We start from the raw sequence: 19,914 nt of genomic DNA, 5'->3' as shown, positions 1-19,914 counted from the left end.
TTTTATTAGGGTTTTTGGTACCACACAAACACACACACATATATCTTCATGAGATTGTTTATATGTCCTCGTGAGATGACATAAAATCAGAGTAGTTAGCATTGATGGCATCCATCTTCAAACTCTAGCCATGGCTCAACTTTTTCATCACACCACTAGCCATCTTTCAATTTTATTAGGGTTTTTGGTACCACACAAACACACACACATATATCTTCATGAGATTGTTTATATGTCCTTGTGAGATGACATAGATGACATAAAATCAAAGTAGTTAGCATTGATGGCATCCATCTTCAAACTCTAGCCATGGCTCAACTTTTTCATCACACCACTAGCCATTGTCTCTAGAGTCTACACAGACGAGTGACGAGGAAGACATTTGACATGCTAATGAGAAACAAATTTTTGATGATGGAAGGGAAACACATATGCCTTGTGAAAGTATTGACAAATTAATTTTATTGATTTTTGTTTTGAAGCAAATAGTCCTAGGTGTTTCGAGTATTGCAAGTTGTGGTGGGGGGTGGCAAGGGGACGTCTCTATGGAACATTGATGTATGTAGCCATACATGCCATTAAAATTCAAGTCTAGATAGTCATATAATGTGTGAAATTTGATATTAAATTTTCAATGTTCATTGATTCAAGTATAGTAGCAATACAAAAGATCATTGTTTTTATTATTACAAAAGGCCCCAAGGCTAGACAATGGCAAAGTACTCAACAATAGGCATAAAATTTCAGTATAGATCATAGTAGCAAAAAGAAAGTTCTTACAAATAAATAGACAATCCAAAAGATAGATTTAAAAAAAAAACTGTGGGAATAAGTTGGGTTAGGGTTAGGGTTTTAAAAAATCATAAAAGGTCAAAATTGGTCAAAATGGTGATTTTATTTATTTAGGGTGAGTTTTTGATGAGCTATCATGATTTGTATGATTTAATTACATTTTTTGACAATTAAGTGGCATTAATCAACAAAAAAATTCTACTCATGATTTATTGATAAAACTAGTAAGACTTGTTTGAAAAATTTGTGAAAATGGGTGGGCATTGATTTATCTCAATTTTTTGTAGATTATTGAAGTTATGGTAATAACTTTGCCTCATTTTGGGTTATTAATTTCAAAATTGGCCTCACATGTCATTGTTTAAATCAAGTTGTGACTCATCCAACAAGACATTGACCAATCTCAGGTTCATCTCCTCATCAATCTATTCGACATCTTTAGGATCAACATCCCAATGTGTGGTTGAAGTTTGTCAATACACAAGAGCTTGTCAATCTTGAAGTTGCAAGGCACTATGAATTGCAACTAACTTCTCTGTTTTTCTAGTGGTAAGCCTATTGGTCTTGATTGAGCAGATGAAATTGTTGGTCAACTAATTCCTCTTTGTAGTAGAGGAACTAGTTACCTGTGAGTGTAGGTGAATGACAAGTTGCCTCGTTTGATCCTTTTTATTTCATGTCCACCACCCAATTGAGCCTTTTTTAGTAAGAGTAGCTCTATTTGTCCTAGCCTCTAGTTTGCTAAATGTTGGACCCAAATAATTGACAAATGCAATGCACTACCCTTGAAGTCTAGATGTATCTTTGGTGTTGTATCTCTTCCCAAGGGCCTTAATAAACTTATCCTTTGCCTCATCATCATTAAAGGGGGGATTTTTCTAGCCCTAGGTGAATACCACTTGTGGTTAAGAGCATAGGCTGCCATATGAAGTGGGGTGTTCTATGTGTTCCACCTTTGTATCAGAATAGGCTTGATATGCTCCTCATACCACTCCAGGCTCTTTACTACAAGCTGCTTGTTTCATTTGGTCAAAGCATGCTATCAAATGTATCATCAATATCTTGAAGGATAGGATTGTTTGTATCAACATAGTTAAATGATAGGGCAAAGGAAACAATATTTAAAAACAAATTAAATATTTAGATTTTTTAAAATTAGAAGTGAATGCTATTTTTTTTTCAAAATTGCAATCAAATGTAAAACAAACATTCTAAATTTTCTACCTTGTAGTGGACCACCAAACATCATCAATTACCATTTGTCCAAACTTTTCCCTTTCTTTTGACTTTACCCTAGCCCAAATTTTCCACTCTCCACAAATCACAATGAGTTGCAGACCCTCTTTCATCTCCAACATCCTCTTTAGTAAAATGAAATAGCTAGCATAATTAATCTCCACTAGTTTGAGGAATTCCTTCATTGAAAAAGTTTTGAATAGTTTGAGTGTGGTGGTTGTAGTCAAACATATGTATGCCTCTAGCTTTGGTCACTCTACGACCACCATGTTCACCCAAGCTATCTTCTCCATGTCTTTAGAGCATTGTTCAAAGCGTGAAAACAACATGGATTCCAAAGGATATGTTTGTAAGCGTTCTCTACTATCAAAGCAATAAACCTTACAAACATGAGTTCAGTTAGTCACAATCTGCACAATGCTTTAAGGCCCAACCACCTATGTAACCCCCCTCATAATGTGAAATTGAAAGTTTGCATCCTTGCATTTTTCAGAGGAATCAATAGTTCTAGTAAAATATGAGCCAATTGAACATGTAACAATAATATTAATGTGTGGCTGATTTTGGATATTTCCACCCATCCATGACAGTGGAGCAACCTATCCTATCCATGTTTATCTTGTATTTGCCATCAGCAAGTTCACCTTTCAAGTATTGTTTCTCAAGAAGGGAGGTACTCAATCTATGTTTTCCAAGTTAGGCATATAAGGATTCAATTGCGTTTGTTTACTTTGATAGTTTTTTTGAAATATGGAACGTGCGCCACATGAAAAGGGATGTGGCATGGGCATAAAAGAATTTGGATGATGGAGCAACCTACAATTATTCATGTTTATCTTGCATTTCCATCAGCAAATTCACCTTTCAACTATTGTTTCTCAAGAAGGGAGGTACTCAATCTATGTTTTCCGAGAGAGGCATATGAAGATTCAATTGTCTTTGTTTACTTCAACATTTCCTTGAAATATGGAAAATGTGCTACATGAAAAGGGATGGCATGGGCATAAAAGAATTTGGCTACATCATTATCAATGTCCTCACATGCTTGGATGCTCAACAACCTTGCAATTGTTTTTGCCATCACTAGTGGTCTTCCTCTTTTGTCCACTTGAACTTTCCCCCTCACAACATTCATACTAGTAGTAGATGACTTATTGGAAGATTCCCACATAGATTGTAGAACTACACTTCTAGGTTTTGCCTCTTTTTGCTGATCAATTCAGCCATTTCAACCTTCTCTTTTAAAGTTATATCTCCAAAAAGTTAAAACCTTACATAGTAGGGGCCCACACTCATTTATATTTATAGTTATTGGGAGGGGGGTGGGCAGGTTGGGGAGGGGGATTGCTTGAATAAGGGAAGGTGTAGGGCCTTGTTGTGATGTTTTCACACATCGCCCCATTGCAAATGGGGACAAATGGGGACAACCTTGTTTTTGCTTTTTAGGGTAGTGTTTTGGTGTCTTAGGTTGTGTCTTGGGTCTCTCGCACTCGCGAATGAGTCAAGTTTGGAGGAGTCATCAAATCAATAAGGAGAAAGAATGATCAGAAGGATGTTTTGAAGCTACAGATGTGCTCAGATAGGTCGGAGGAGTAAAAAAGCAATTTTTCGGGATTAATTTTGTCAACTTCCTATTTTTTAGGAAAATTGCTTTTTTTGCATTTTGCTTTTTTGAGAATTTTATTTTTGGCATTTTGGGGCCAATCTAGGAACTTGCTTTTTTTTTCTGCTTTTTCTAAACATAGAAAGTTCCTTTTTGGTTTTTTTGGGATCATGGGTAGTTTTTGAGTCAGAAGAAGTGTTCGTTGTCAGGAATGTTAATGTAAGATCACAAGAAAAAAATGGCCAAGTATGGAAGAATTTCTTGTTCAAACATGAAGTCAACTCCAAATTCCTTGAGTTCAAGCAAAGTCCGCTCCAAATTCCTTGAGTTCAAGCAAAGTTCACTCCAAATTCCTTGTTTCCTAGTGAAGTCTACCCAAGGCATACAAGAAATTTCTTGTTCTCATGTGAAGTCCGCTTAGACATGGAGGAAATTCTTTGTTTCAAAATGAAGTCTTCCCTCCAAGGCATGGAAAAATTCCTTGTTTCCAAGCTAAGTCCACTCCAACCATGGAAAACAACTTGTTTCCAAGTGAAGCCCGCCCTCCTAGCATGAAAATTCCTTGTTTCACATGAAGTCCGCGCTAGCATTCAAGGAAATTCCTCAAGCAAGCATGAAGTCCGCCCTAGTGAGTATTAGCACGATATCTTAATTATTTGTTATTAATGGTCAATTATGTAATTTAGTGTAAATATTAGATGTTTCTATTTTACGATTGTTTCTTTTTAGAAACATTCCTCTTGGTAACTCTTTAAATGATCTTTCAATCATTTATTTAATTTGTTCAATTAATTTACCAATTACTTGCGTAACATGGTATTAGAGCTAAAAAGAAAAAAAATTTGTTTTTCAAAAAAATTTCGAAATAAATTTTTAAAGAAATTTGAAAAACACTTGAAAAAAATTTTGAAAGGAATTTTTTTGGGCGGATTTTTTTTTTGCTGGGCGGATTTTCTTTTTGTAGGGTCGTGTTTTTCTACTCGGATTTTTAAAATTGCATCTTGTGGGTTACTTTTGCGATTTCTAAATGTCGAGTTTTTTTTTTGTGGGTTTTTTCCAGCGGCGATAGTTTTGTTTTTGGTGGCGGAACTTCTTTTACCTGTGACAAATTTTCTTTGCAAACCTGCGCGCGACCTGCATATTTCGTGATTTTTTTTGCAATGGCAATCTTCCACTTGCGTGATCTCCCGTGCGATGGTTGTGCCTCTCTAATCCACGTGAAGGGTGTTTAAATTTGTGGCGTGATTCTCTATGTTTTTCAGCAGCATTTTCGCACCCGTCGCATCACTTCTTTGCACGCAATTTTTTCGCAATTTTCTCCTCCACAACTACGCGATTCTTTGGCATTTTTTCCAATGCAGCTTCTACATTTTTCGTGATCTGGGTGCATTTTGTCTACAACAATCTAGGGTTTTCAAATTCTTTGCATTCTTCTTCATCGACGGCTTAGGGTATTCATTTTGCTAGCTAGGGTTGTGTTGTAAATCCTTCAGTTTTGGTTGGAATATTCTTTTAAACTAAAGATTCTTTCTGGGTTTTTTATGAAGTTTTCTGGGTCGTCGTCAGAATTTTCTAGGTCTTTAGATAATTTTACCTTGGAATTCGTGCTACTCATACTTAGTATTTTTTGAAGTCTGCACTTGATTCTGCCTTTGTTTTTGGATTGGGATCTGTGCCTTGGATTCTGTCGTCAGTTTTCGCCTTTTCAAAATTTCTCATTTTTCATGCCTCGAAAAGCGTGCAAAATGGTGTAAGTGACCAACATCATGTTGGGCGACAGTCAATGATTTAATGGCAAAAATTACAACACATGGAAGCAGGGAATGATGACCATATTTGAATATTGCCGCCTCAATGATCTCGTTCTGGGTAAAGAGACTCGTCCTACCACAGCTGGTCAAGATCAAGATAAGTTTGACGAGTGCAACCGGGAAGCCATCATGGTTATCAAGCTTTTAGTTACTGATGATGAGCTGTCGCAAGTGCCGTCCGACAAGACAGTTGCAGAGATCTGGACCATTCAGAAGGATCTCCATGAGGCATTAGATAAAAGCTGTGCTTTCTTCCTGAAGAACCAGCTATTTTCTATCATGATGGATGAGCGTATGTCCTTACAGGAGCATTTGACAAAGATTAAGGACATTCGAGATCAGCTTGAAGCAATTGGCAGGAAAATGGAGGAAGAGGATATGGTAGTTATAACCTTGAAAAGTCTACCTAAATCCTATGAGCACTTCACAGAAACTCTCAACATTACTTCAACGAATGTTGATCTGAAATTTTTAGAGTTGTGCACCAAACTTCTGCAACAGGACCATTGGAAACAACAGTTTGGTAGTAGTGCCACTTCGTCCTCCATTGAGCAAGCTTTCGCAACCAAATCCTTTCACAAGGATAAAGGCAAATCTCAGTCATCTCAGTAGAAAGGCCCCAGTCAATCCCAAGATAGCTCGAAGAAGAAGAAAGTGCAGTGTAACTATTGTCACAAATATGGCCACTTGATCAAGGATTGTCGGAATCGGATAGCTTTTGAACAACGACAGCAGGGAGGGTCTCAACCTAAGGCCAATGTCGTAGAGCACTCTAAGCAAAAAGAATCTGCATTCTATGCTTTCATGGCGAAGCGTCCTGTAGATCATGTGAAATCTTCTACTTGGTACATAGACTTCGGTGCCTCTCAACATTTCACTCATCGGTGTGATTGGTTCACAAACTACTCACCTTTCATGGATTCAATCATTTTTGGAGGAGGTGAAGATTATACTGTTGTTGGCAAGGGCAACGTTCAGATTCAATTTGGTGGGAGGAATCTCATATTCCTCAATGTATACTACGTTCTTGGCATGGAACTAAACCTGCTCGCAGTGAGCCAAATTATGCGGCATTCTCCTCAGCTTGATGTGATATTCAATTCACACAAGTGTTAGATTGTTGATCGTGCGACTCGCACTACTATGGTTGTTGGCATCGAGGATCATGGTCTATACAAACTTGTGGATACGGGTGATTCTCTTGAGCATGCCTTTGCAGCTAAATTATCTTCTATTAGTAGTCTCTAGCATCAACGGTATGGTCACCTAAACATTCATTACCTTGCTCAGCTTTTTCGAGAGGATCTTGTTCTTGGCTTACCTGAAATTCAGACTCAGAATCATTGGGTTTGTGGAGCTTGTCAGGCTGGGAGGCAACACAGGATACCATTCAAGGATGGTGACTCATGGCAAGCCTCAAAGGTACTATAGTTGGTTCATGCTGATGTATGTGGTCCAACGAATACACCTTCTGTTACTGGTTGTAGGTATTTCTTGCTTTTTGTTGATGATAGAGAAAAATCAGACGTGTTTACTGTATTTTAGAAGTTTAAGGCCTTAGTAGAGAAAGATTCTGGCTGTCCCATAGTCACTCTTAGGTCAGATAATGGTGGGAAGTTTTGTTCTACCACTTTCTCCAACTTCTGTGATACTAATGGCATCAAATGCCAGTTAACCACACCATACAATCCTCAGTAGAACGATGTTGTAGAATGTCGCAATCGCACTATCACTGAAATGGCTAGGTCAATGTTGGAACACAAGAATGTTCCTAAGAAATATTGGGCAGAAGCGGTATACACTGTAGTCTATCTCCTTAATCAGTCTCCCACACAAGCTATTAAGAAGAAGACTCTTGAGGAAGTTTGGATTGGTCGCAAACCCAGGATCAGTCATCTGAAAGTCTTTGGCTCTTTAGTATATGTATGGATTATAGATGCCAAGCGCTCCAAGTTGGATTCCAATAGTCAGAAACTTATGTTTATAGGGTACAGTGACAACCACAAGGCTTACCGGTTGATTGATATAGACACTAATCGTCTTATCTTTAGTCGTGATGTTGTCTTTGATGAAGACCAAGGACCTTTTCATCTTTCCTCGTCTGAGCAAAATTCCGAGGAATAGCCTTTGAAGGCTTCTGATTTGGGTGTCTGTCTTCCATTTGGTTCACCCGATGGGAGGGAGGATGTAGACTCTGAATTTGATGATGCACTACTTGAATTTCCTCTGGATGATGCTAATCTTCCACCTATTCCAGATCCCGTTCCACCTCTAGTTTCGGTCCTTCCTCTTGTATCTGATGTTGGCTCTTCTACTCTCCGACCTAAATGGTGGGCTAAGACCATAAGTGATCTTCATCTTGATGAGCTCATCGAGGGTAGATCTTCCAGAACCAAGAGCAAGTAGCAAAATACAATCAACTTTGCTCTCATGGCTAACATTCATAGTGTTTTTGAGCCTCAAACATATTCTAAGGCTAAAGGGATTCATGAGTGGGAAAAGGCTATGGAAGTTGAACACCAGAGTCTTTTGAAGAATAACACTTGGGTCCTTTCTGATCTTCCTCCATGGAAGAAGCCTATTATCTGCAAATGGGTGTATAGAGTACAAAGTTGATGGAACCCTTGACAAGTACAAAGGTCGTCTTGTTGCTAGGGGGCTCTCACAGAAGGAAGGCATTGACTATGAGGAGACTTTTGCTCCTACAACCAAGATGAGTACCATACAGCTTGTCCTTGCCTTACCAACTTAGTTTGGTTGGAAAGTCCATCAGATGGATGTTAAGAGTGCATTCCTCAATGGTGAGCTGCAGGAAGAGGTCTACATGACGCAGCCTCTGGGGTTTAAGGTTGTTGGGAAAGAACATCAGGTGTGCAGACTGGTGAAAGCACTCAATGGCCTGAAACAGACTCCTCGAGCTTGGTACATCAAAATTGACAAGTACCTCACAGATCATGGCTTTCAGATGAGTCCATCTGACTCTAATCTGTATGTCAAAAACACTGGTGATGATATTCTTATTCTTGTTGTCTATGTTGATGACCTCACTATCACTGGTAGTTGGGCACTTTTGATCGATCAAATCAAACAGAGTTTGTGCCAATCCTTTGACATGACAGACTTGGGACTTCTGCACTATTGCTTAGGTGTTGAAGTTTGGCAGATTGAGGGTAGTATCTTCATATCTCAGTCAAAGTATGCTCGCAGTTTGTTGGACAAGTTTCGGATGCAAGACTACAAACCTGCATCCACACCTATGGAGAAAGGGTTGAAGTTGACAGCCAAATCAGATTCATCTGTGGTGAATGAATCAGCATTCAGCAACTGGTGGGTAGTCTCGTCTATCTTACTCCTATTAGGCTTGATCTCAGTTTTGCAGTGAGCTACATTTCATGCTTCATGACAACCCCAAAGGCTGATCATTGGGTAGCAGTGAAGTGTGTGTTGTGTTATGTGAAGGGCACTTCTGATTTTGGACTTCTGTACAGTAGAAGTCATGATCCTAGACTCTCTGGTTACACAGATTTAGATTCGGCAGGGTCTGTTGATGATAGAAAATCAACATCTGGGTATGTTTTCAGTTTGGGATTTGGTGCAATCACATGGACTAGCAAGAAGCAGCAGGCGGTGACTCTTTCCTTGACAGAAGCAGAGTATTGAGGAACAATTAAGGCATCTTGTGAGGTAGTTTGGCTTCAATGGATGCTTTCAAACATGCAAATGTCTCAAGCAGGTCCTACCCCCCTTTACTATGGCAATCTGGGGGTGATCAAACTGGCCAAGAATCCGATCTTCCACGAGGGAACCAAGCATGTTGAACTTCATTGTCACTTTATTTGGAAGCTGGTTGAAGACAGATCAGTTCAGTTGGTGTATGTTCTGATTGCGGACCAGACAATAGATATCCTCACCAAGTCTCTGAGCCTGGACAAGTTTGTAAAATTTAGGGGGCAACTTGGTGTACTTGATAGATTGATCATTAAGGGAGGGTATTAGCATAATATCTTAATTATTTGTTATTAATGGTCAATTATGTAATTTAGCGTAAATATTAGATGTTTCTATTTTACTATTGTTTCTTTTTAGAAACATTCGTTTTGTAACTCTTTAAATGATCTTTCGATCACTCATTTAATTCATTCAATTATTTACCATTTACTTGCGTAATAGTTAGGATAGAATTTGGCTGTGTTGATGAATGTGAAAATTCAAGACATGAAGTTTGCAAACAAGAGAAAGTTTGACTCGGTGTTCAAAACAAGACTAGATTCATTTCCAAAAACACAAAAAGTTAAACTAAGTAAGAGTTCGCCTTTTTTATTAGCATGAGCATTGGTGTTTCATTTTCTCACAAATTGCCTCTCAAGGTTGAAAGTTGAAGCTAAGGAAATAATTTCTTTCAAAATTCAAGGCAAATTTTGAAGTAAATTGTAGGTGCAAGACAATTTCTAGGAGAATTCCAGGCCAATTTCTACACATGGAGACAAAGTTGAAGGCGATTCCTTAAAGCAATTTAAGGAATTTTATTGAAATTCTTAGGTTTACTAAGGATTGAAGGCAGATTTTTTTTCGAATTCCAATTTCTTTTAGACTTCAAGAAAACTTTCAGTCAGAATTTCTAATTTTCCAGACTTGCAAGAGAATTTTCATCTCAGATTCTTCAAATTTTACTGAAAACCATCTTGCTTTTTGCGCTTTTATGCAAATTTGAAGGCAAAATTTTCGTAATCAGACTTAATTTCAATTTCCAAAAATTTCACTGTCTGAATTTTAGTTACAATTACAATTTCTAGAATTTCATAAGTTTAATCAAAATTATCCTTTGAAATTCCATCAAACTTTGCACTCCAGGTTGGAAACAAACATCAAACCCCCTATTTTTTTTAACTTAGAAATTTTCATGTTTTTCAGGTGGTAGATGTCGACTCAAGAAAGGATTTCCAGAAAGGTGTAGATGAATTTCAATAACAAAGGACTGCAACTGGAGTCCAAGATTGTGGGAGAAGGTTGGAGATACCAAGCTTGGACATGTGGACCTCGAAGACTTCAAGAAAAGGAGAAGCCAAAGAAATATTCCTTAAAGGATGGCACAGGATCTCGTTCAATACAGTTGGCCATTCCAAAAGTTGACAAAACAAAAGGAGGACATCACTGTCGAAAATTATGAGCTAATGTCTGTGAACTTAGGTCCTCCTACAAAGGACCAGGAAGTCCAGGAGTTATATGATTTTAGCACATGGTATCACGCCTTGGTGGCTAAAGGAGAAGTCTTGGAGAAGATGAAGATTGATGGTGCCAGAATAGAAGAAACAATCAAAGCAGTCCAAGACATGGTCTTCGCCACAGTCTTTGATGTGCTTGAGCAAGAAATAGTTTGAGACAAGGACATGGATGTAGAGAACCTGAAAGGCCGAAGTTCAGAGCAACTTCTTCACTTCTACAAATCCAACCCAGAAGCAACTTTTTTGCAAAGTGTCCTCATTTCTGTCCATTGAGGATGGTTTTCGAAAAATGGAAATATATTGGATAACCACTTTTGCCACATGTGAAGATGAGATGGATTTGATGGAATACAAGATCAACACTATGCCAAGTGTCCCAATGGAAGAGCTCGATCCCATAGTGACTAGGTTCATTGAATTTGCTGCCAAAGAAAAGGATAAGGTTCACCCACTTCAAGAAGAAAGCTAGATTTAGTTGTTGTTTATTTCTCATTGGTCCGTTTTGGATAACTATTGTAGCTTCCCTTAATTAGAGTTTAATGTTTTAATCTTGGTTGTTGATCTTGGATCAATTTGGGCCATTGCTTTGTAATGGGGTGTCTATATAAAGTATAAACCCTCCTCTTTTCTTTTGTTAGAGAGAGATTTTGAAGAAATTGTTGTAGTGATACTTCTTAAGTAATAGACACAATTCTTTGTTCAATATGCTGGTGAATCTTTGTCCTCTTTTGCAAGTAAGCATGGTTTCTTGGCTCTCATTAGAATAGATTAAACTTCCAAGTTGATAGATTGAATGAAGGATTGATAAAATTATTAAATGTGGAGTTGATGTTCATACTTTTTATAATTGGATGATTTTCAATTATTTTGCAAAGGTAGCTTGAACAAGTAAATGAAAACTTAACTTCTATTACTATATTCATTGTTCGATATGTTAGTGAATATAAGTGATATGAAAATCTTTTGAATTCCCTAGAAGATAGCACCGTTCTTGTGTAGTTGTTGAATTTGGCTAAACAAGAATTGGTTTAAATTCTACTTTTGCAATTTCCATCTCCAGAGTTCATAGGATTAGCTTAGGATTAGAATTATCTTCCTAACCCTCCCCCTTTTTGCCTTCTTTTCAAGTCCTAGTAGAAGTAGGTTTGGAAAGAGCTTATTGCAAAATCATTCCAAAAGAGAAAGTTACAAGTGTCAACAATCAGCAGAATCCTTAGATTGATTTACTCCTCGAACAATTATGTAAGTCCCCCTTGAGTTTACCAACAAATCACAACGAACCAACTGAGACTATCCATATGCGTTTGGGAACCTTGGAGTCATCTTTGTGATCACACAGTTCAGGTGTTTAGCACATAGAAGATTTTGAACAAGAGAGAATAGGATATCTTTGGGTATTTTATTCAGTGTTGAATGTGCATAAAAACCACACCAACAGGCCTATAACTAGGATGGGAGAAAACTTGAATGGGCTGAAGTTATAGTAGTTTCTGGTTATAAGACCTTTTAGAATGACACGTGGTTGTGACGTTTATATCATATAGTGGGAGATAAGATTAAGATGCTAAACTGTTTGTTCCTTAATAACTTGAAAATATAGTTTACTGTTTTTTCAATTGCTTTTCAATGTAAAGTAAGTCCAAATTTAACATTGATTGAATGCTTTATTAAAGCGATATTTTAGAATTGTGAAGACTCAGTTTGATTAAGCTCTTTACGAGGAATGCAGGTGCAGATATCTCAAACATCTCTACCTATTTTACCATACTACTAAGCATTTTTTTCACTAACTGATTTTTAACTGCATTTAAACTTTTTCCGTGTTAATCATTCTTCTGGCAGGCTCTCTTTTGCATTGGCAGCAGGCAATATGAAGCAAAAAGCTCGAGTAGTTGCCATGGATCTTCGGGGACATGGGAAGTCACACTCAGATAATGAAATAGATATGTCAATAGAGGTGGGTGAGATTTATTTAATTTTCTGTATGCATAGCCTCTAATCTATTATGGTGGATCATGTGGAAATGACATGTATGCAATTCAATATATAAAATATGTAGTTTTACTATATTTAAAGTGAGCCCTAGAAAATGTACTGATGGCCTTGCTTATAAGTAAAATTTATAAATTAAAACTCTTTCTGAAAGTCAATTGTTATTTTTTGTAGCTTTTATTTAAAATAAATTAAATCTATTACTTTCTGTGTTACTTGCAGACGTTATGTGAAGATGTATTGTCTGTTATCAGGATAATTTTTGGATACGATCCACCTGCTATTGTGCTGGTTGGCCACAGGTGATACTCAGCATCTATGGCTAATGTTAAATGAAATATTGTGATTTGTGGACATTATCGAGCCTGCATTTTTTTGGTGAAAAAATTAAATACTTTTATTGCTGATAAACTGAAATTGAGATTATTATTTTAATCCTTATTGAGCAGTTCTATTTTTATTAAATTGTCATGCCCCACCTGAGAAGCACACAAGCAATACTGAGAGGGGGGGGGGGAGGGGTGAATCAGTATTGCAGAAATTTTAATTTCTTAAAAACATGAAACCATATAAAATATAAAGTAAGCAATCACCAAAACTTAAACACAAGTATTTCTCATGGAAAACCCTTTCGGGTAGAAAACCACGGCATCAAGAAACTTCCATTAACTTAAAATGGTCACCAACCTAGATTACAGAGTAAACAACTATTAAAGTGAGCACCAACTCTTCTCTCAGCACCAACTGAGAACAACAAGAGCACCAACTCCAAAACAAAACAGAGCTCCAACTCCCTTCAGAAAGAGCAACTTTGAAATCACTAAAATAAGTGTAACTCCCCTAAAAATTTAGAACAGAACTCTCAAAAAGGAAGTAACACCAACTCTGAAATGAATAAGTACTTATCGATCTTCACAAACACTGTCCACACTACCTCAAGGGTACGATATTCAATCTTTATTTGCTGAAACAAACTTTTGAATGTAACATCCAAACAGCTATCTATAGTTCAGAATTCATTACCAGGAAAGGTCGACACTCTCTCTGCTGTACCTGTGGTGACACAAAAGGCGACGATAGCCTCCACTAAAATCGTGCAAATACATAGACAGGCTTTTTTAAACCAAAACGATTTCTCCCTGTTTTTCATGCATCACACCCCTTATTTTAGAAAAAAGCAAATACACTTGTATCTGCCATTTGACAACTCAAAAATTTTCAATGCCACCTTCAAAAACGTTGACCAAGAAGCACAATCTTTGCACGTATAAAAACATGCACAATTTTTTCAAATTGAAGCCTTAAGTAGTGTCTATAAATCGGTCCCACTTCCATTCGAAAACATCAACTCTCTTCTCAAAAAAAAAAAACGAAAGCCATTTTTTTAATTCTTCACCACCCACGAATTCAATCTCAAAAAAAAATGTGTCCAGCCTTTTTTTCACACTCAAAGATGTGTTTGCTAAGTTTTTAATTTCTGAAAAATTCTCACGACATCCACCATGCCACACTCTACACAAAACGCACAGCCAATAGAATTTTCAAAAATCGATTCCAAAAGAATCGAGTCATAAAGACGTCCCCAAAAAACATTGCCATAACTGCCGCAGCTGCCTTCTACCATATACGCGCACACACCAATTTTGGATGAAATGCATTACTTCAAAGAAATTCGAAATAAAACTCCAGCTACCAAAATTTCAATACCAAACTATTATCATAAGCTTTGTGCCCTTTATGCTTGACCCACAATAGTGTTCCAAAAAAACGTGGCCTTTGGATAGAGCTGACGGTGCACAGAAAAAAAAAGCGTCTTTTGACAGGACCACTACCTTTCACAAATCGCATGATTAAAAAAAATAAAAAAATTGATAAGCACTGACAGCCACGATATCCCTCTTCATAAAGGAGGTGTTGCAAAGAGAAGTTTCAATGCTACGTAGCCAAAATAAAGTCACTTCTAGAATTAGTCGAACCAAATTAAAAAGTGGGCCCCTTTAGAATATTCAAACCATGGCTTGGCATAGGGTTTGATTTGGCACAAGTAGAGACATGTAAACCGCTGAGTCAAACACACAGATAGCTGAAGCAGGCACACACACTGCTCAAGTAGACAAGCAACCAAGTAGCTCTAGCAAGCATACAAGCACCTCAAGAAGGCAACCAAGCAGCTCAAGCTGCTCAACCAGAACCAAAATTCACAAACAACAACTTAGCACACTCAACAAGCCTCTGACATCAATGACAAAATTTCCAACACCACCAAAGCCTTTGACATCAATGACAAAATTTCCAACACCACCAAATACCAGTTTAGATTGCACCATTTATAAAGACAGATCGCAACTTTAAATGATAAAACCTAGGCAATTGAATAAATGTGAAGGCTGACCAAGAATTAATGAAATCAAAAGGGTCAGCAATTGAATGGGGAGCTGACTAGGATTAAAACAATAAAATAAATTAATAATAAATGAAGAGCCAGGGCAGCAATACATTATGAAGGAGTGTGGCTCCTTGAAAAGAGATAGTAGGGAAGATGTGGGACCCCTCCTATGAAGAGATATATAAAAAGAAATTGATTTTTGTTGGAGGGGACCATCATTCAGAAGGGATTCAAAAACAAAAATTCAGATCATAACAATTCAGTCTTTAGAACAGAAATTCAGAGTTATAGTCGGAAAAAGGAATTCAATTCAGTCTGGAGAATTAAAACAATCCATTGAAGCAATCAAAACTTTCAATTCAGATATCAGCAGCGATCAGCAATAAAAAACAGATTCAATTAAGTCTCATTGGGATCTCTAGTAGTTGAAGAATAAATGACCATTATTTATTTAAAGAAAAGATCAGCAAAGGGAAATTAAAGCAATCAGCAAGAAGAATTTTAATTACAGCAGCAAAGAGAAATTACTCCTTCAAGCATAAACTATTGAACTTCATTCAAACATTAACTTGTCAATCCATCAAGAAATATCAATCAGCATTAATCAAGCAATTTCATAAAACAATCAGTTTGAATTGGAGGAAGTGTCTTGTAGGAGTTGGAAGGACATAATCCTTTCATGCTTTGGGGCTAGGAGGTGGAAGGACATAATCATTTCATGCTCTGGGGCTAGGAGTTGGAAGGATGAAAATCCTTTCATGCTTTGGGGCTAGGAGTTGGAAGGTACGGGAACCTTTTCATGCTCCAGGTGTTTACTCCTTACCGTGTGGGTTCTAAGACTACCAAAGTAAATAGATAATAATAAGTACATGAACAGTAACAACATATGTAATTCACAGAACAATTATGACAGAAAGATGAAGCTTTTAGTGCTTGTGTTCCCATTACAACGGCGGTTGGCGGAGATACCAACCGTCGGTAACTACCAACTAACCCCTATGGGAATATTACATTGCCATTTATTAAACTAACATAACAAAGTATTATTCATATGTCAGCAATTTACCGCCAACACCAGGCAAGTTAATTTGCAAAGAATTCACAATTTGATTGATTTTGAGGATTGTTCTTTGATTTATTGATCTTATTATTATTTTGAATTTTTGATGTTTGATAAAGTCATTATAGCCTTGGTATATTACAATTGGTATTATAGCCTTGATCCTGCCAGCCTAAGGATCAAGAAAAGTATATGCAATTAAGTCAAAGAGCTAAAAGAGCCTTAGAAAGAGGAAGGAGAAAACTAGAGGCAAGTAGCAACCCAATTAGAGGAAATACAATGGCCGACCATGAGGTTAACCTAGGAAATGAATTGAGGGCTTATATGGAACAACAAGAGAAGACAACACAATTGCTTCTCCAAACCTGCTGAAACATGAACAATTCAATCAATACTCTTAGGCCTAACCAAACCAATGGAAGGGATGTTAATTCCAACCATTTTGAGAAAAATCATAGAACTCCCCTAATATCATCGCATAGACTAACAAGACCTATCTTCTTACCTAGAGAAGAGAAGCCAAGAGAAGAAGAAGCTAACATTGCTGCAAATGACCTTGATGAATGTGTTGAAGTATATTCAAGAATTGATCCTGATGTAAGAAGACATATTCCATTTAGAGAATATTGGGATGCAAGGACAAGAAATACCTCTAGAAGAGAAAGGAAGCAGCCCAACAAAGATTTATGATGGTTCAGGGAAGGTCACTCTATGAGATTGGGTTCAAAAATTAGATACATATCTATCACTCAGCCCAATGATAGAAGAGGAAGCTATCAAATTTGCTATTCCTCATTTAGAGAGGATTGCCCACCAGTGGTGGCACCATGGACTTGTCATGCAAGGACATCAACACATCGTGATGTATGATGAATTTGCACAAAGACTTATAGATTGATTTGATCAAAAGCATTCTGAAAGACATTTCAAAGATTTGGCACAATTAAAGCAGCAAGATTCAGTATAAGTTTATTTGGCAAAATTGCAGAGAATTTCTGTCATGGTGCTAGGTATTGATGAAGGAAAGCTCACATACCTATTTATTGAAGAATCGATGGAGTCTATCCATGGCTTGGTGGATGCTCTTGATCCACATCTCTACAAGATGCAATTCAAAAGGCATTTAAGGTTAGAGATTTCAACAAATAGGAACAAGTCATACTCAAAGGATGCACCAATTGAGCAACATAAGAAACCATTACCTCCTAAATCCAACACGATGAAAGAAATAAAGGATGAGCTTCAAAAGAAGAAATTATGTTTTTATTGTAGAGAAAGATGGGAGTTGGATCATTGATGTTCCAAGAAGGGACGTGTATGTCACATAGAAGCAATAAAGGATGAAGAATCTGAGGAGGAAGAATTTGAACTCGAGGTGAAAAAATGAAAACAAGGTGAAGAAGAGTTTGAAAGTGGTATTTTGGCAAAAAGTGATTGTTACAAGGTCAAAAAGTGATTGTTCTTGTTGATAGTGGCGATACACATAACATCATTGACAAAGGTCTAGTAATGAGAATGAAATTAAAAGCCAAGGACTTGAAGGTTTCAAGGTAGTCATGGTGGATGGATTTACTACCCCTTGAACACAAAGAATTCCACAACTAAGCATTACCTTGGGGAGACACCAAATATATGAAGAAACCTATGTGGTAAATATAGGAGATACGGATGTAGGTTTGGGCATTGAGCAGTCACATTCGTTAGGTAGATTCTATCAAGATTTACAAAAGATGGAACTATGTTTATAACATAATGGTAAGGAAGTTATTCTACAAGGTCTATCAAATGGATCTCCAAGGGTTGCATCATCCTAATTGAAGGAGAATATAATAAACAACTATACTAGAATAAGCAAAGACCTTTCAACCCTTGATTTTTTAATTAACCCATGTGTGTCATGTTTAACCCATGTGTGTCATGTTTCTAATCCTCATTTTAATATGTGGAAAGCTTGCTCGAAGAAACATCCACAACATTGTGCAAACATAGGGCCAACCAATCAGTTTCTTGCAAATATGATTGATGCCATGCAATTACAAGATGACCTTGTTCCTTCTCTCAGAGGATGAGAGAAAACTTGTCTTAAAAAGAATTACCAATTTTGCAAATTTCCAATTCTTGGTTATGTTGTGCGATAACTCACTTTTGAGTCAAAGGCAAAAAATATATCCCTGTTCAAATTTGCAACTTGTGATAATGTCAAAGTAACACAATAGAAGTTGAACTGTGAAATAGATCTCAATAAACCGATTACCAAAAAAGTTAGAAGTTTTAAAGACCAAGCCATTTCCTATTGAGAGTCATCTTGAACATTGTGATTTCCCCATCTTATTCTTAATTTTACTTTAATAAGTATATGTTCAGGGGTGGCAGTCCTGAATCTCTAAGTAGTATTAGTTTAGAAATAAAGATTAGAAACCGTGAAGTCTTATGAATAAGACGGGTTCTTTACCATTAACCTCCTTACCCATTGGAACAAAATAAAGGGGCAAGAAGAATGTTGGCAATGATTACCTCCAAAAAGAAAAGCTTCACTGATGGTTCACTATATACCTGCAATAAATTAGTTAGCAACATATCATAAACAATAAAGACTTGCAAGTATCCTTGAAAATTTGAAATAAACAATTGATCTTCCATCAAAGAGGAAATACACATTTTGTATAGTTGTCAAGCATGATGACCACAACCATCCGCACAGCTGCTCACAATCATACCATTCCATACATAAATTCAGAAAGAACAATGCATAAGATGATAGGGTTATGAGCAGATCATCCATGGAGGAAGCACATCATCATAATAACAAGCATATGGCCATCCACTCCATCGAGTTCCAACAATACATGATGAAGTCAATGACCATCGTACTGAATTACTTATTACAAATCAGATTGAAGACATTCCAACTGTATGATCAAGGAACTCGATCAAATGAGATCAACCATGATGCATGTATCTTTGCCAGCTATCAGACAAGGAGGATCCGATAACCTTAATACCATCAAACCATTGATTATTGATCCCGTTACACTATCAAAGATATCGAGCATGATTAAGGAGATAAATCGATTCCTTAGGAATCACATTTATTGACATAATTGGTTAATAAACATTGAAGTAATTACAGCCTATCAAAGGAACAATATCTATATCAGAGACAACACCTTCTTAGTTGCAAGCACATAACCACAATCTGGAACAGCGACTTATCACTGTAGAGTGATACCAATATCTACGATTTGCATATTCGTATTGATAGATCAGACATAGCAGCTTAATAGCTTTATAAGCAATTTCCAAAGAAGGTTCATTGCATGATTATATCAGCGTATCGAGGAAAGCAAGGACCTGTTGTGACCTAATTCACACATCGCCCCATCGCAGATGGGGATCGCCTGTTTTTGCTTTTTTAGGGTTTTGTCCTAGCTCTACAGTTTCACAAGTCCATTTTTTGAGAGAATTTTGAGTTTGAGTTTCTGAAGTCATTTCAAGCCAAGTCGAGAAATCATGTTTAGAATCATGTATAAATGTTGTCAAAGTGTTTAGAAGGTCTGAAGGACGAGGATCGCAATTGCTTTGGGTCATTTATGACAACTTTCTATTTTTAGGAATTTCTGTTTTTTTTTGCTTTTTCACTTTTTTCTACTTTTTTGAAAGTGGAATCTGGGTTTTGTTCCTCAGGTCATTTGGACTCTGCCCATGTCGGAATTTGAAAATCTTGTCTCTAGGTACAAAAAGGACTTCAAAATTTTTGCTTTTTTTCTGAGTTTAGGGTTTTCTTCCTCAAGTCATTTCAGTCCTGCTCATGT

At 37.0% G+C, this 19,914-nt stretch overlaps 1 protein-coding gene across 1 annotated transcript in view; it reads left to right on the top strand.

Annotated features, from left to right (window-relative positions):
• Positions 1-19,914, top strand: part of LOC131072211 (uncharacterized) — a 135,231-nt gene that overhangs the window by 33,722 nt on the left and 81,595 nt on the right. The window contains exons 4-5 of the mRNA XM_058008299.2: positions 12,507-12,621; positions 12,879-12,958. Of these exons, the coding sequence (XP_057864282.2) occupies positions 12,507-12,621; positions 12,879-12,958 (195 nt within the window). The remainder of the gene's footprint in view (positions 1-12,506; positions 12,622-12,878; positions 12,959-19,914) is intronic.

This window comes from Cryptomeria japonica, chromosome 6, assembly GCF_030272615.1.
Source record: "Cryptomeria japonica chromosome 6, Sugi_1.0, whole genome shotgun sequence".
NCBI lineage: Eukaryota > Viridiplantae > Streptophyta > Pinopsida > Cupressales > Cupressaceae > Cryptomeria > Cryptomeria japonica.
Note: the sequence above shows the minus strand (reverse complement) of the source record. Positions and strands in the feature narration are given on the sequence as shown.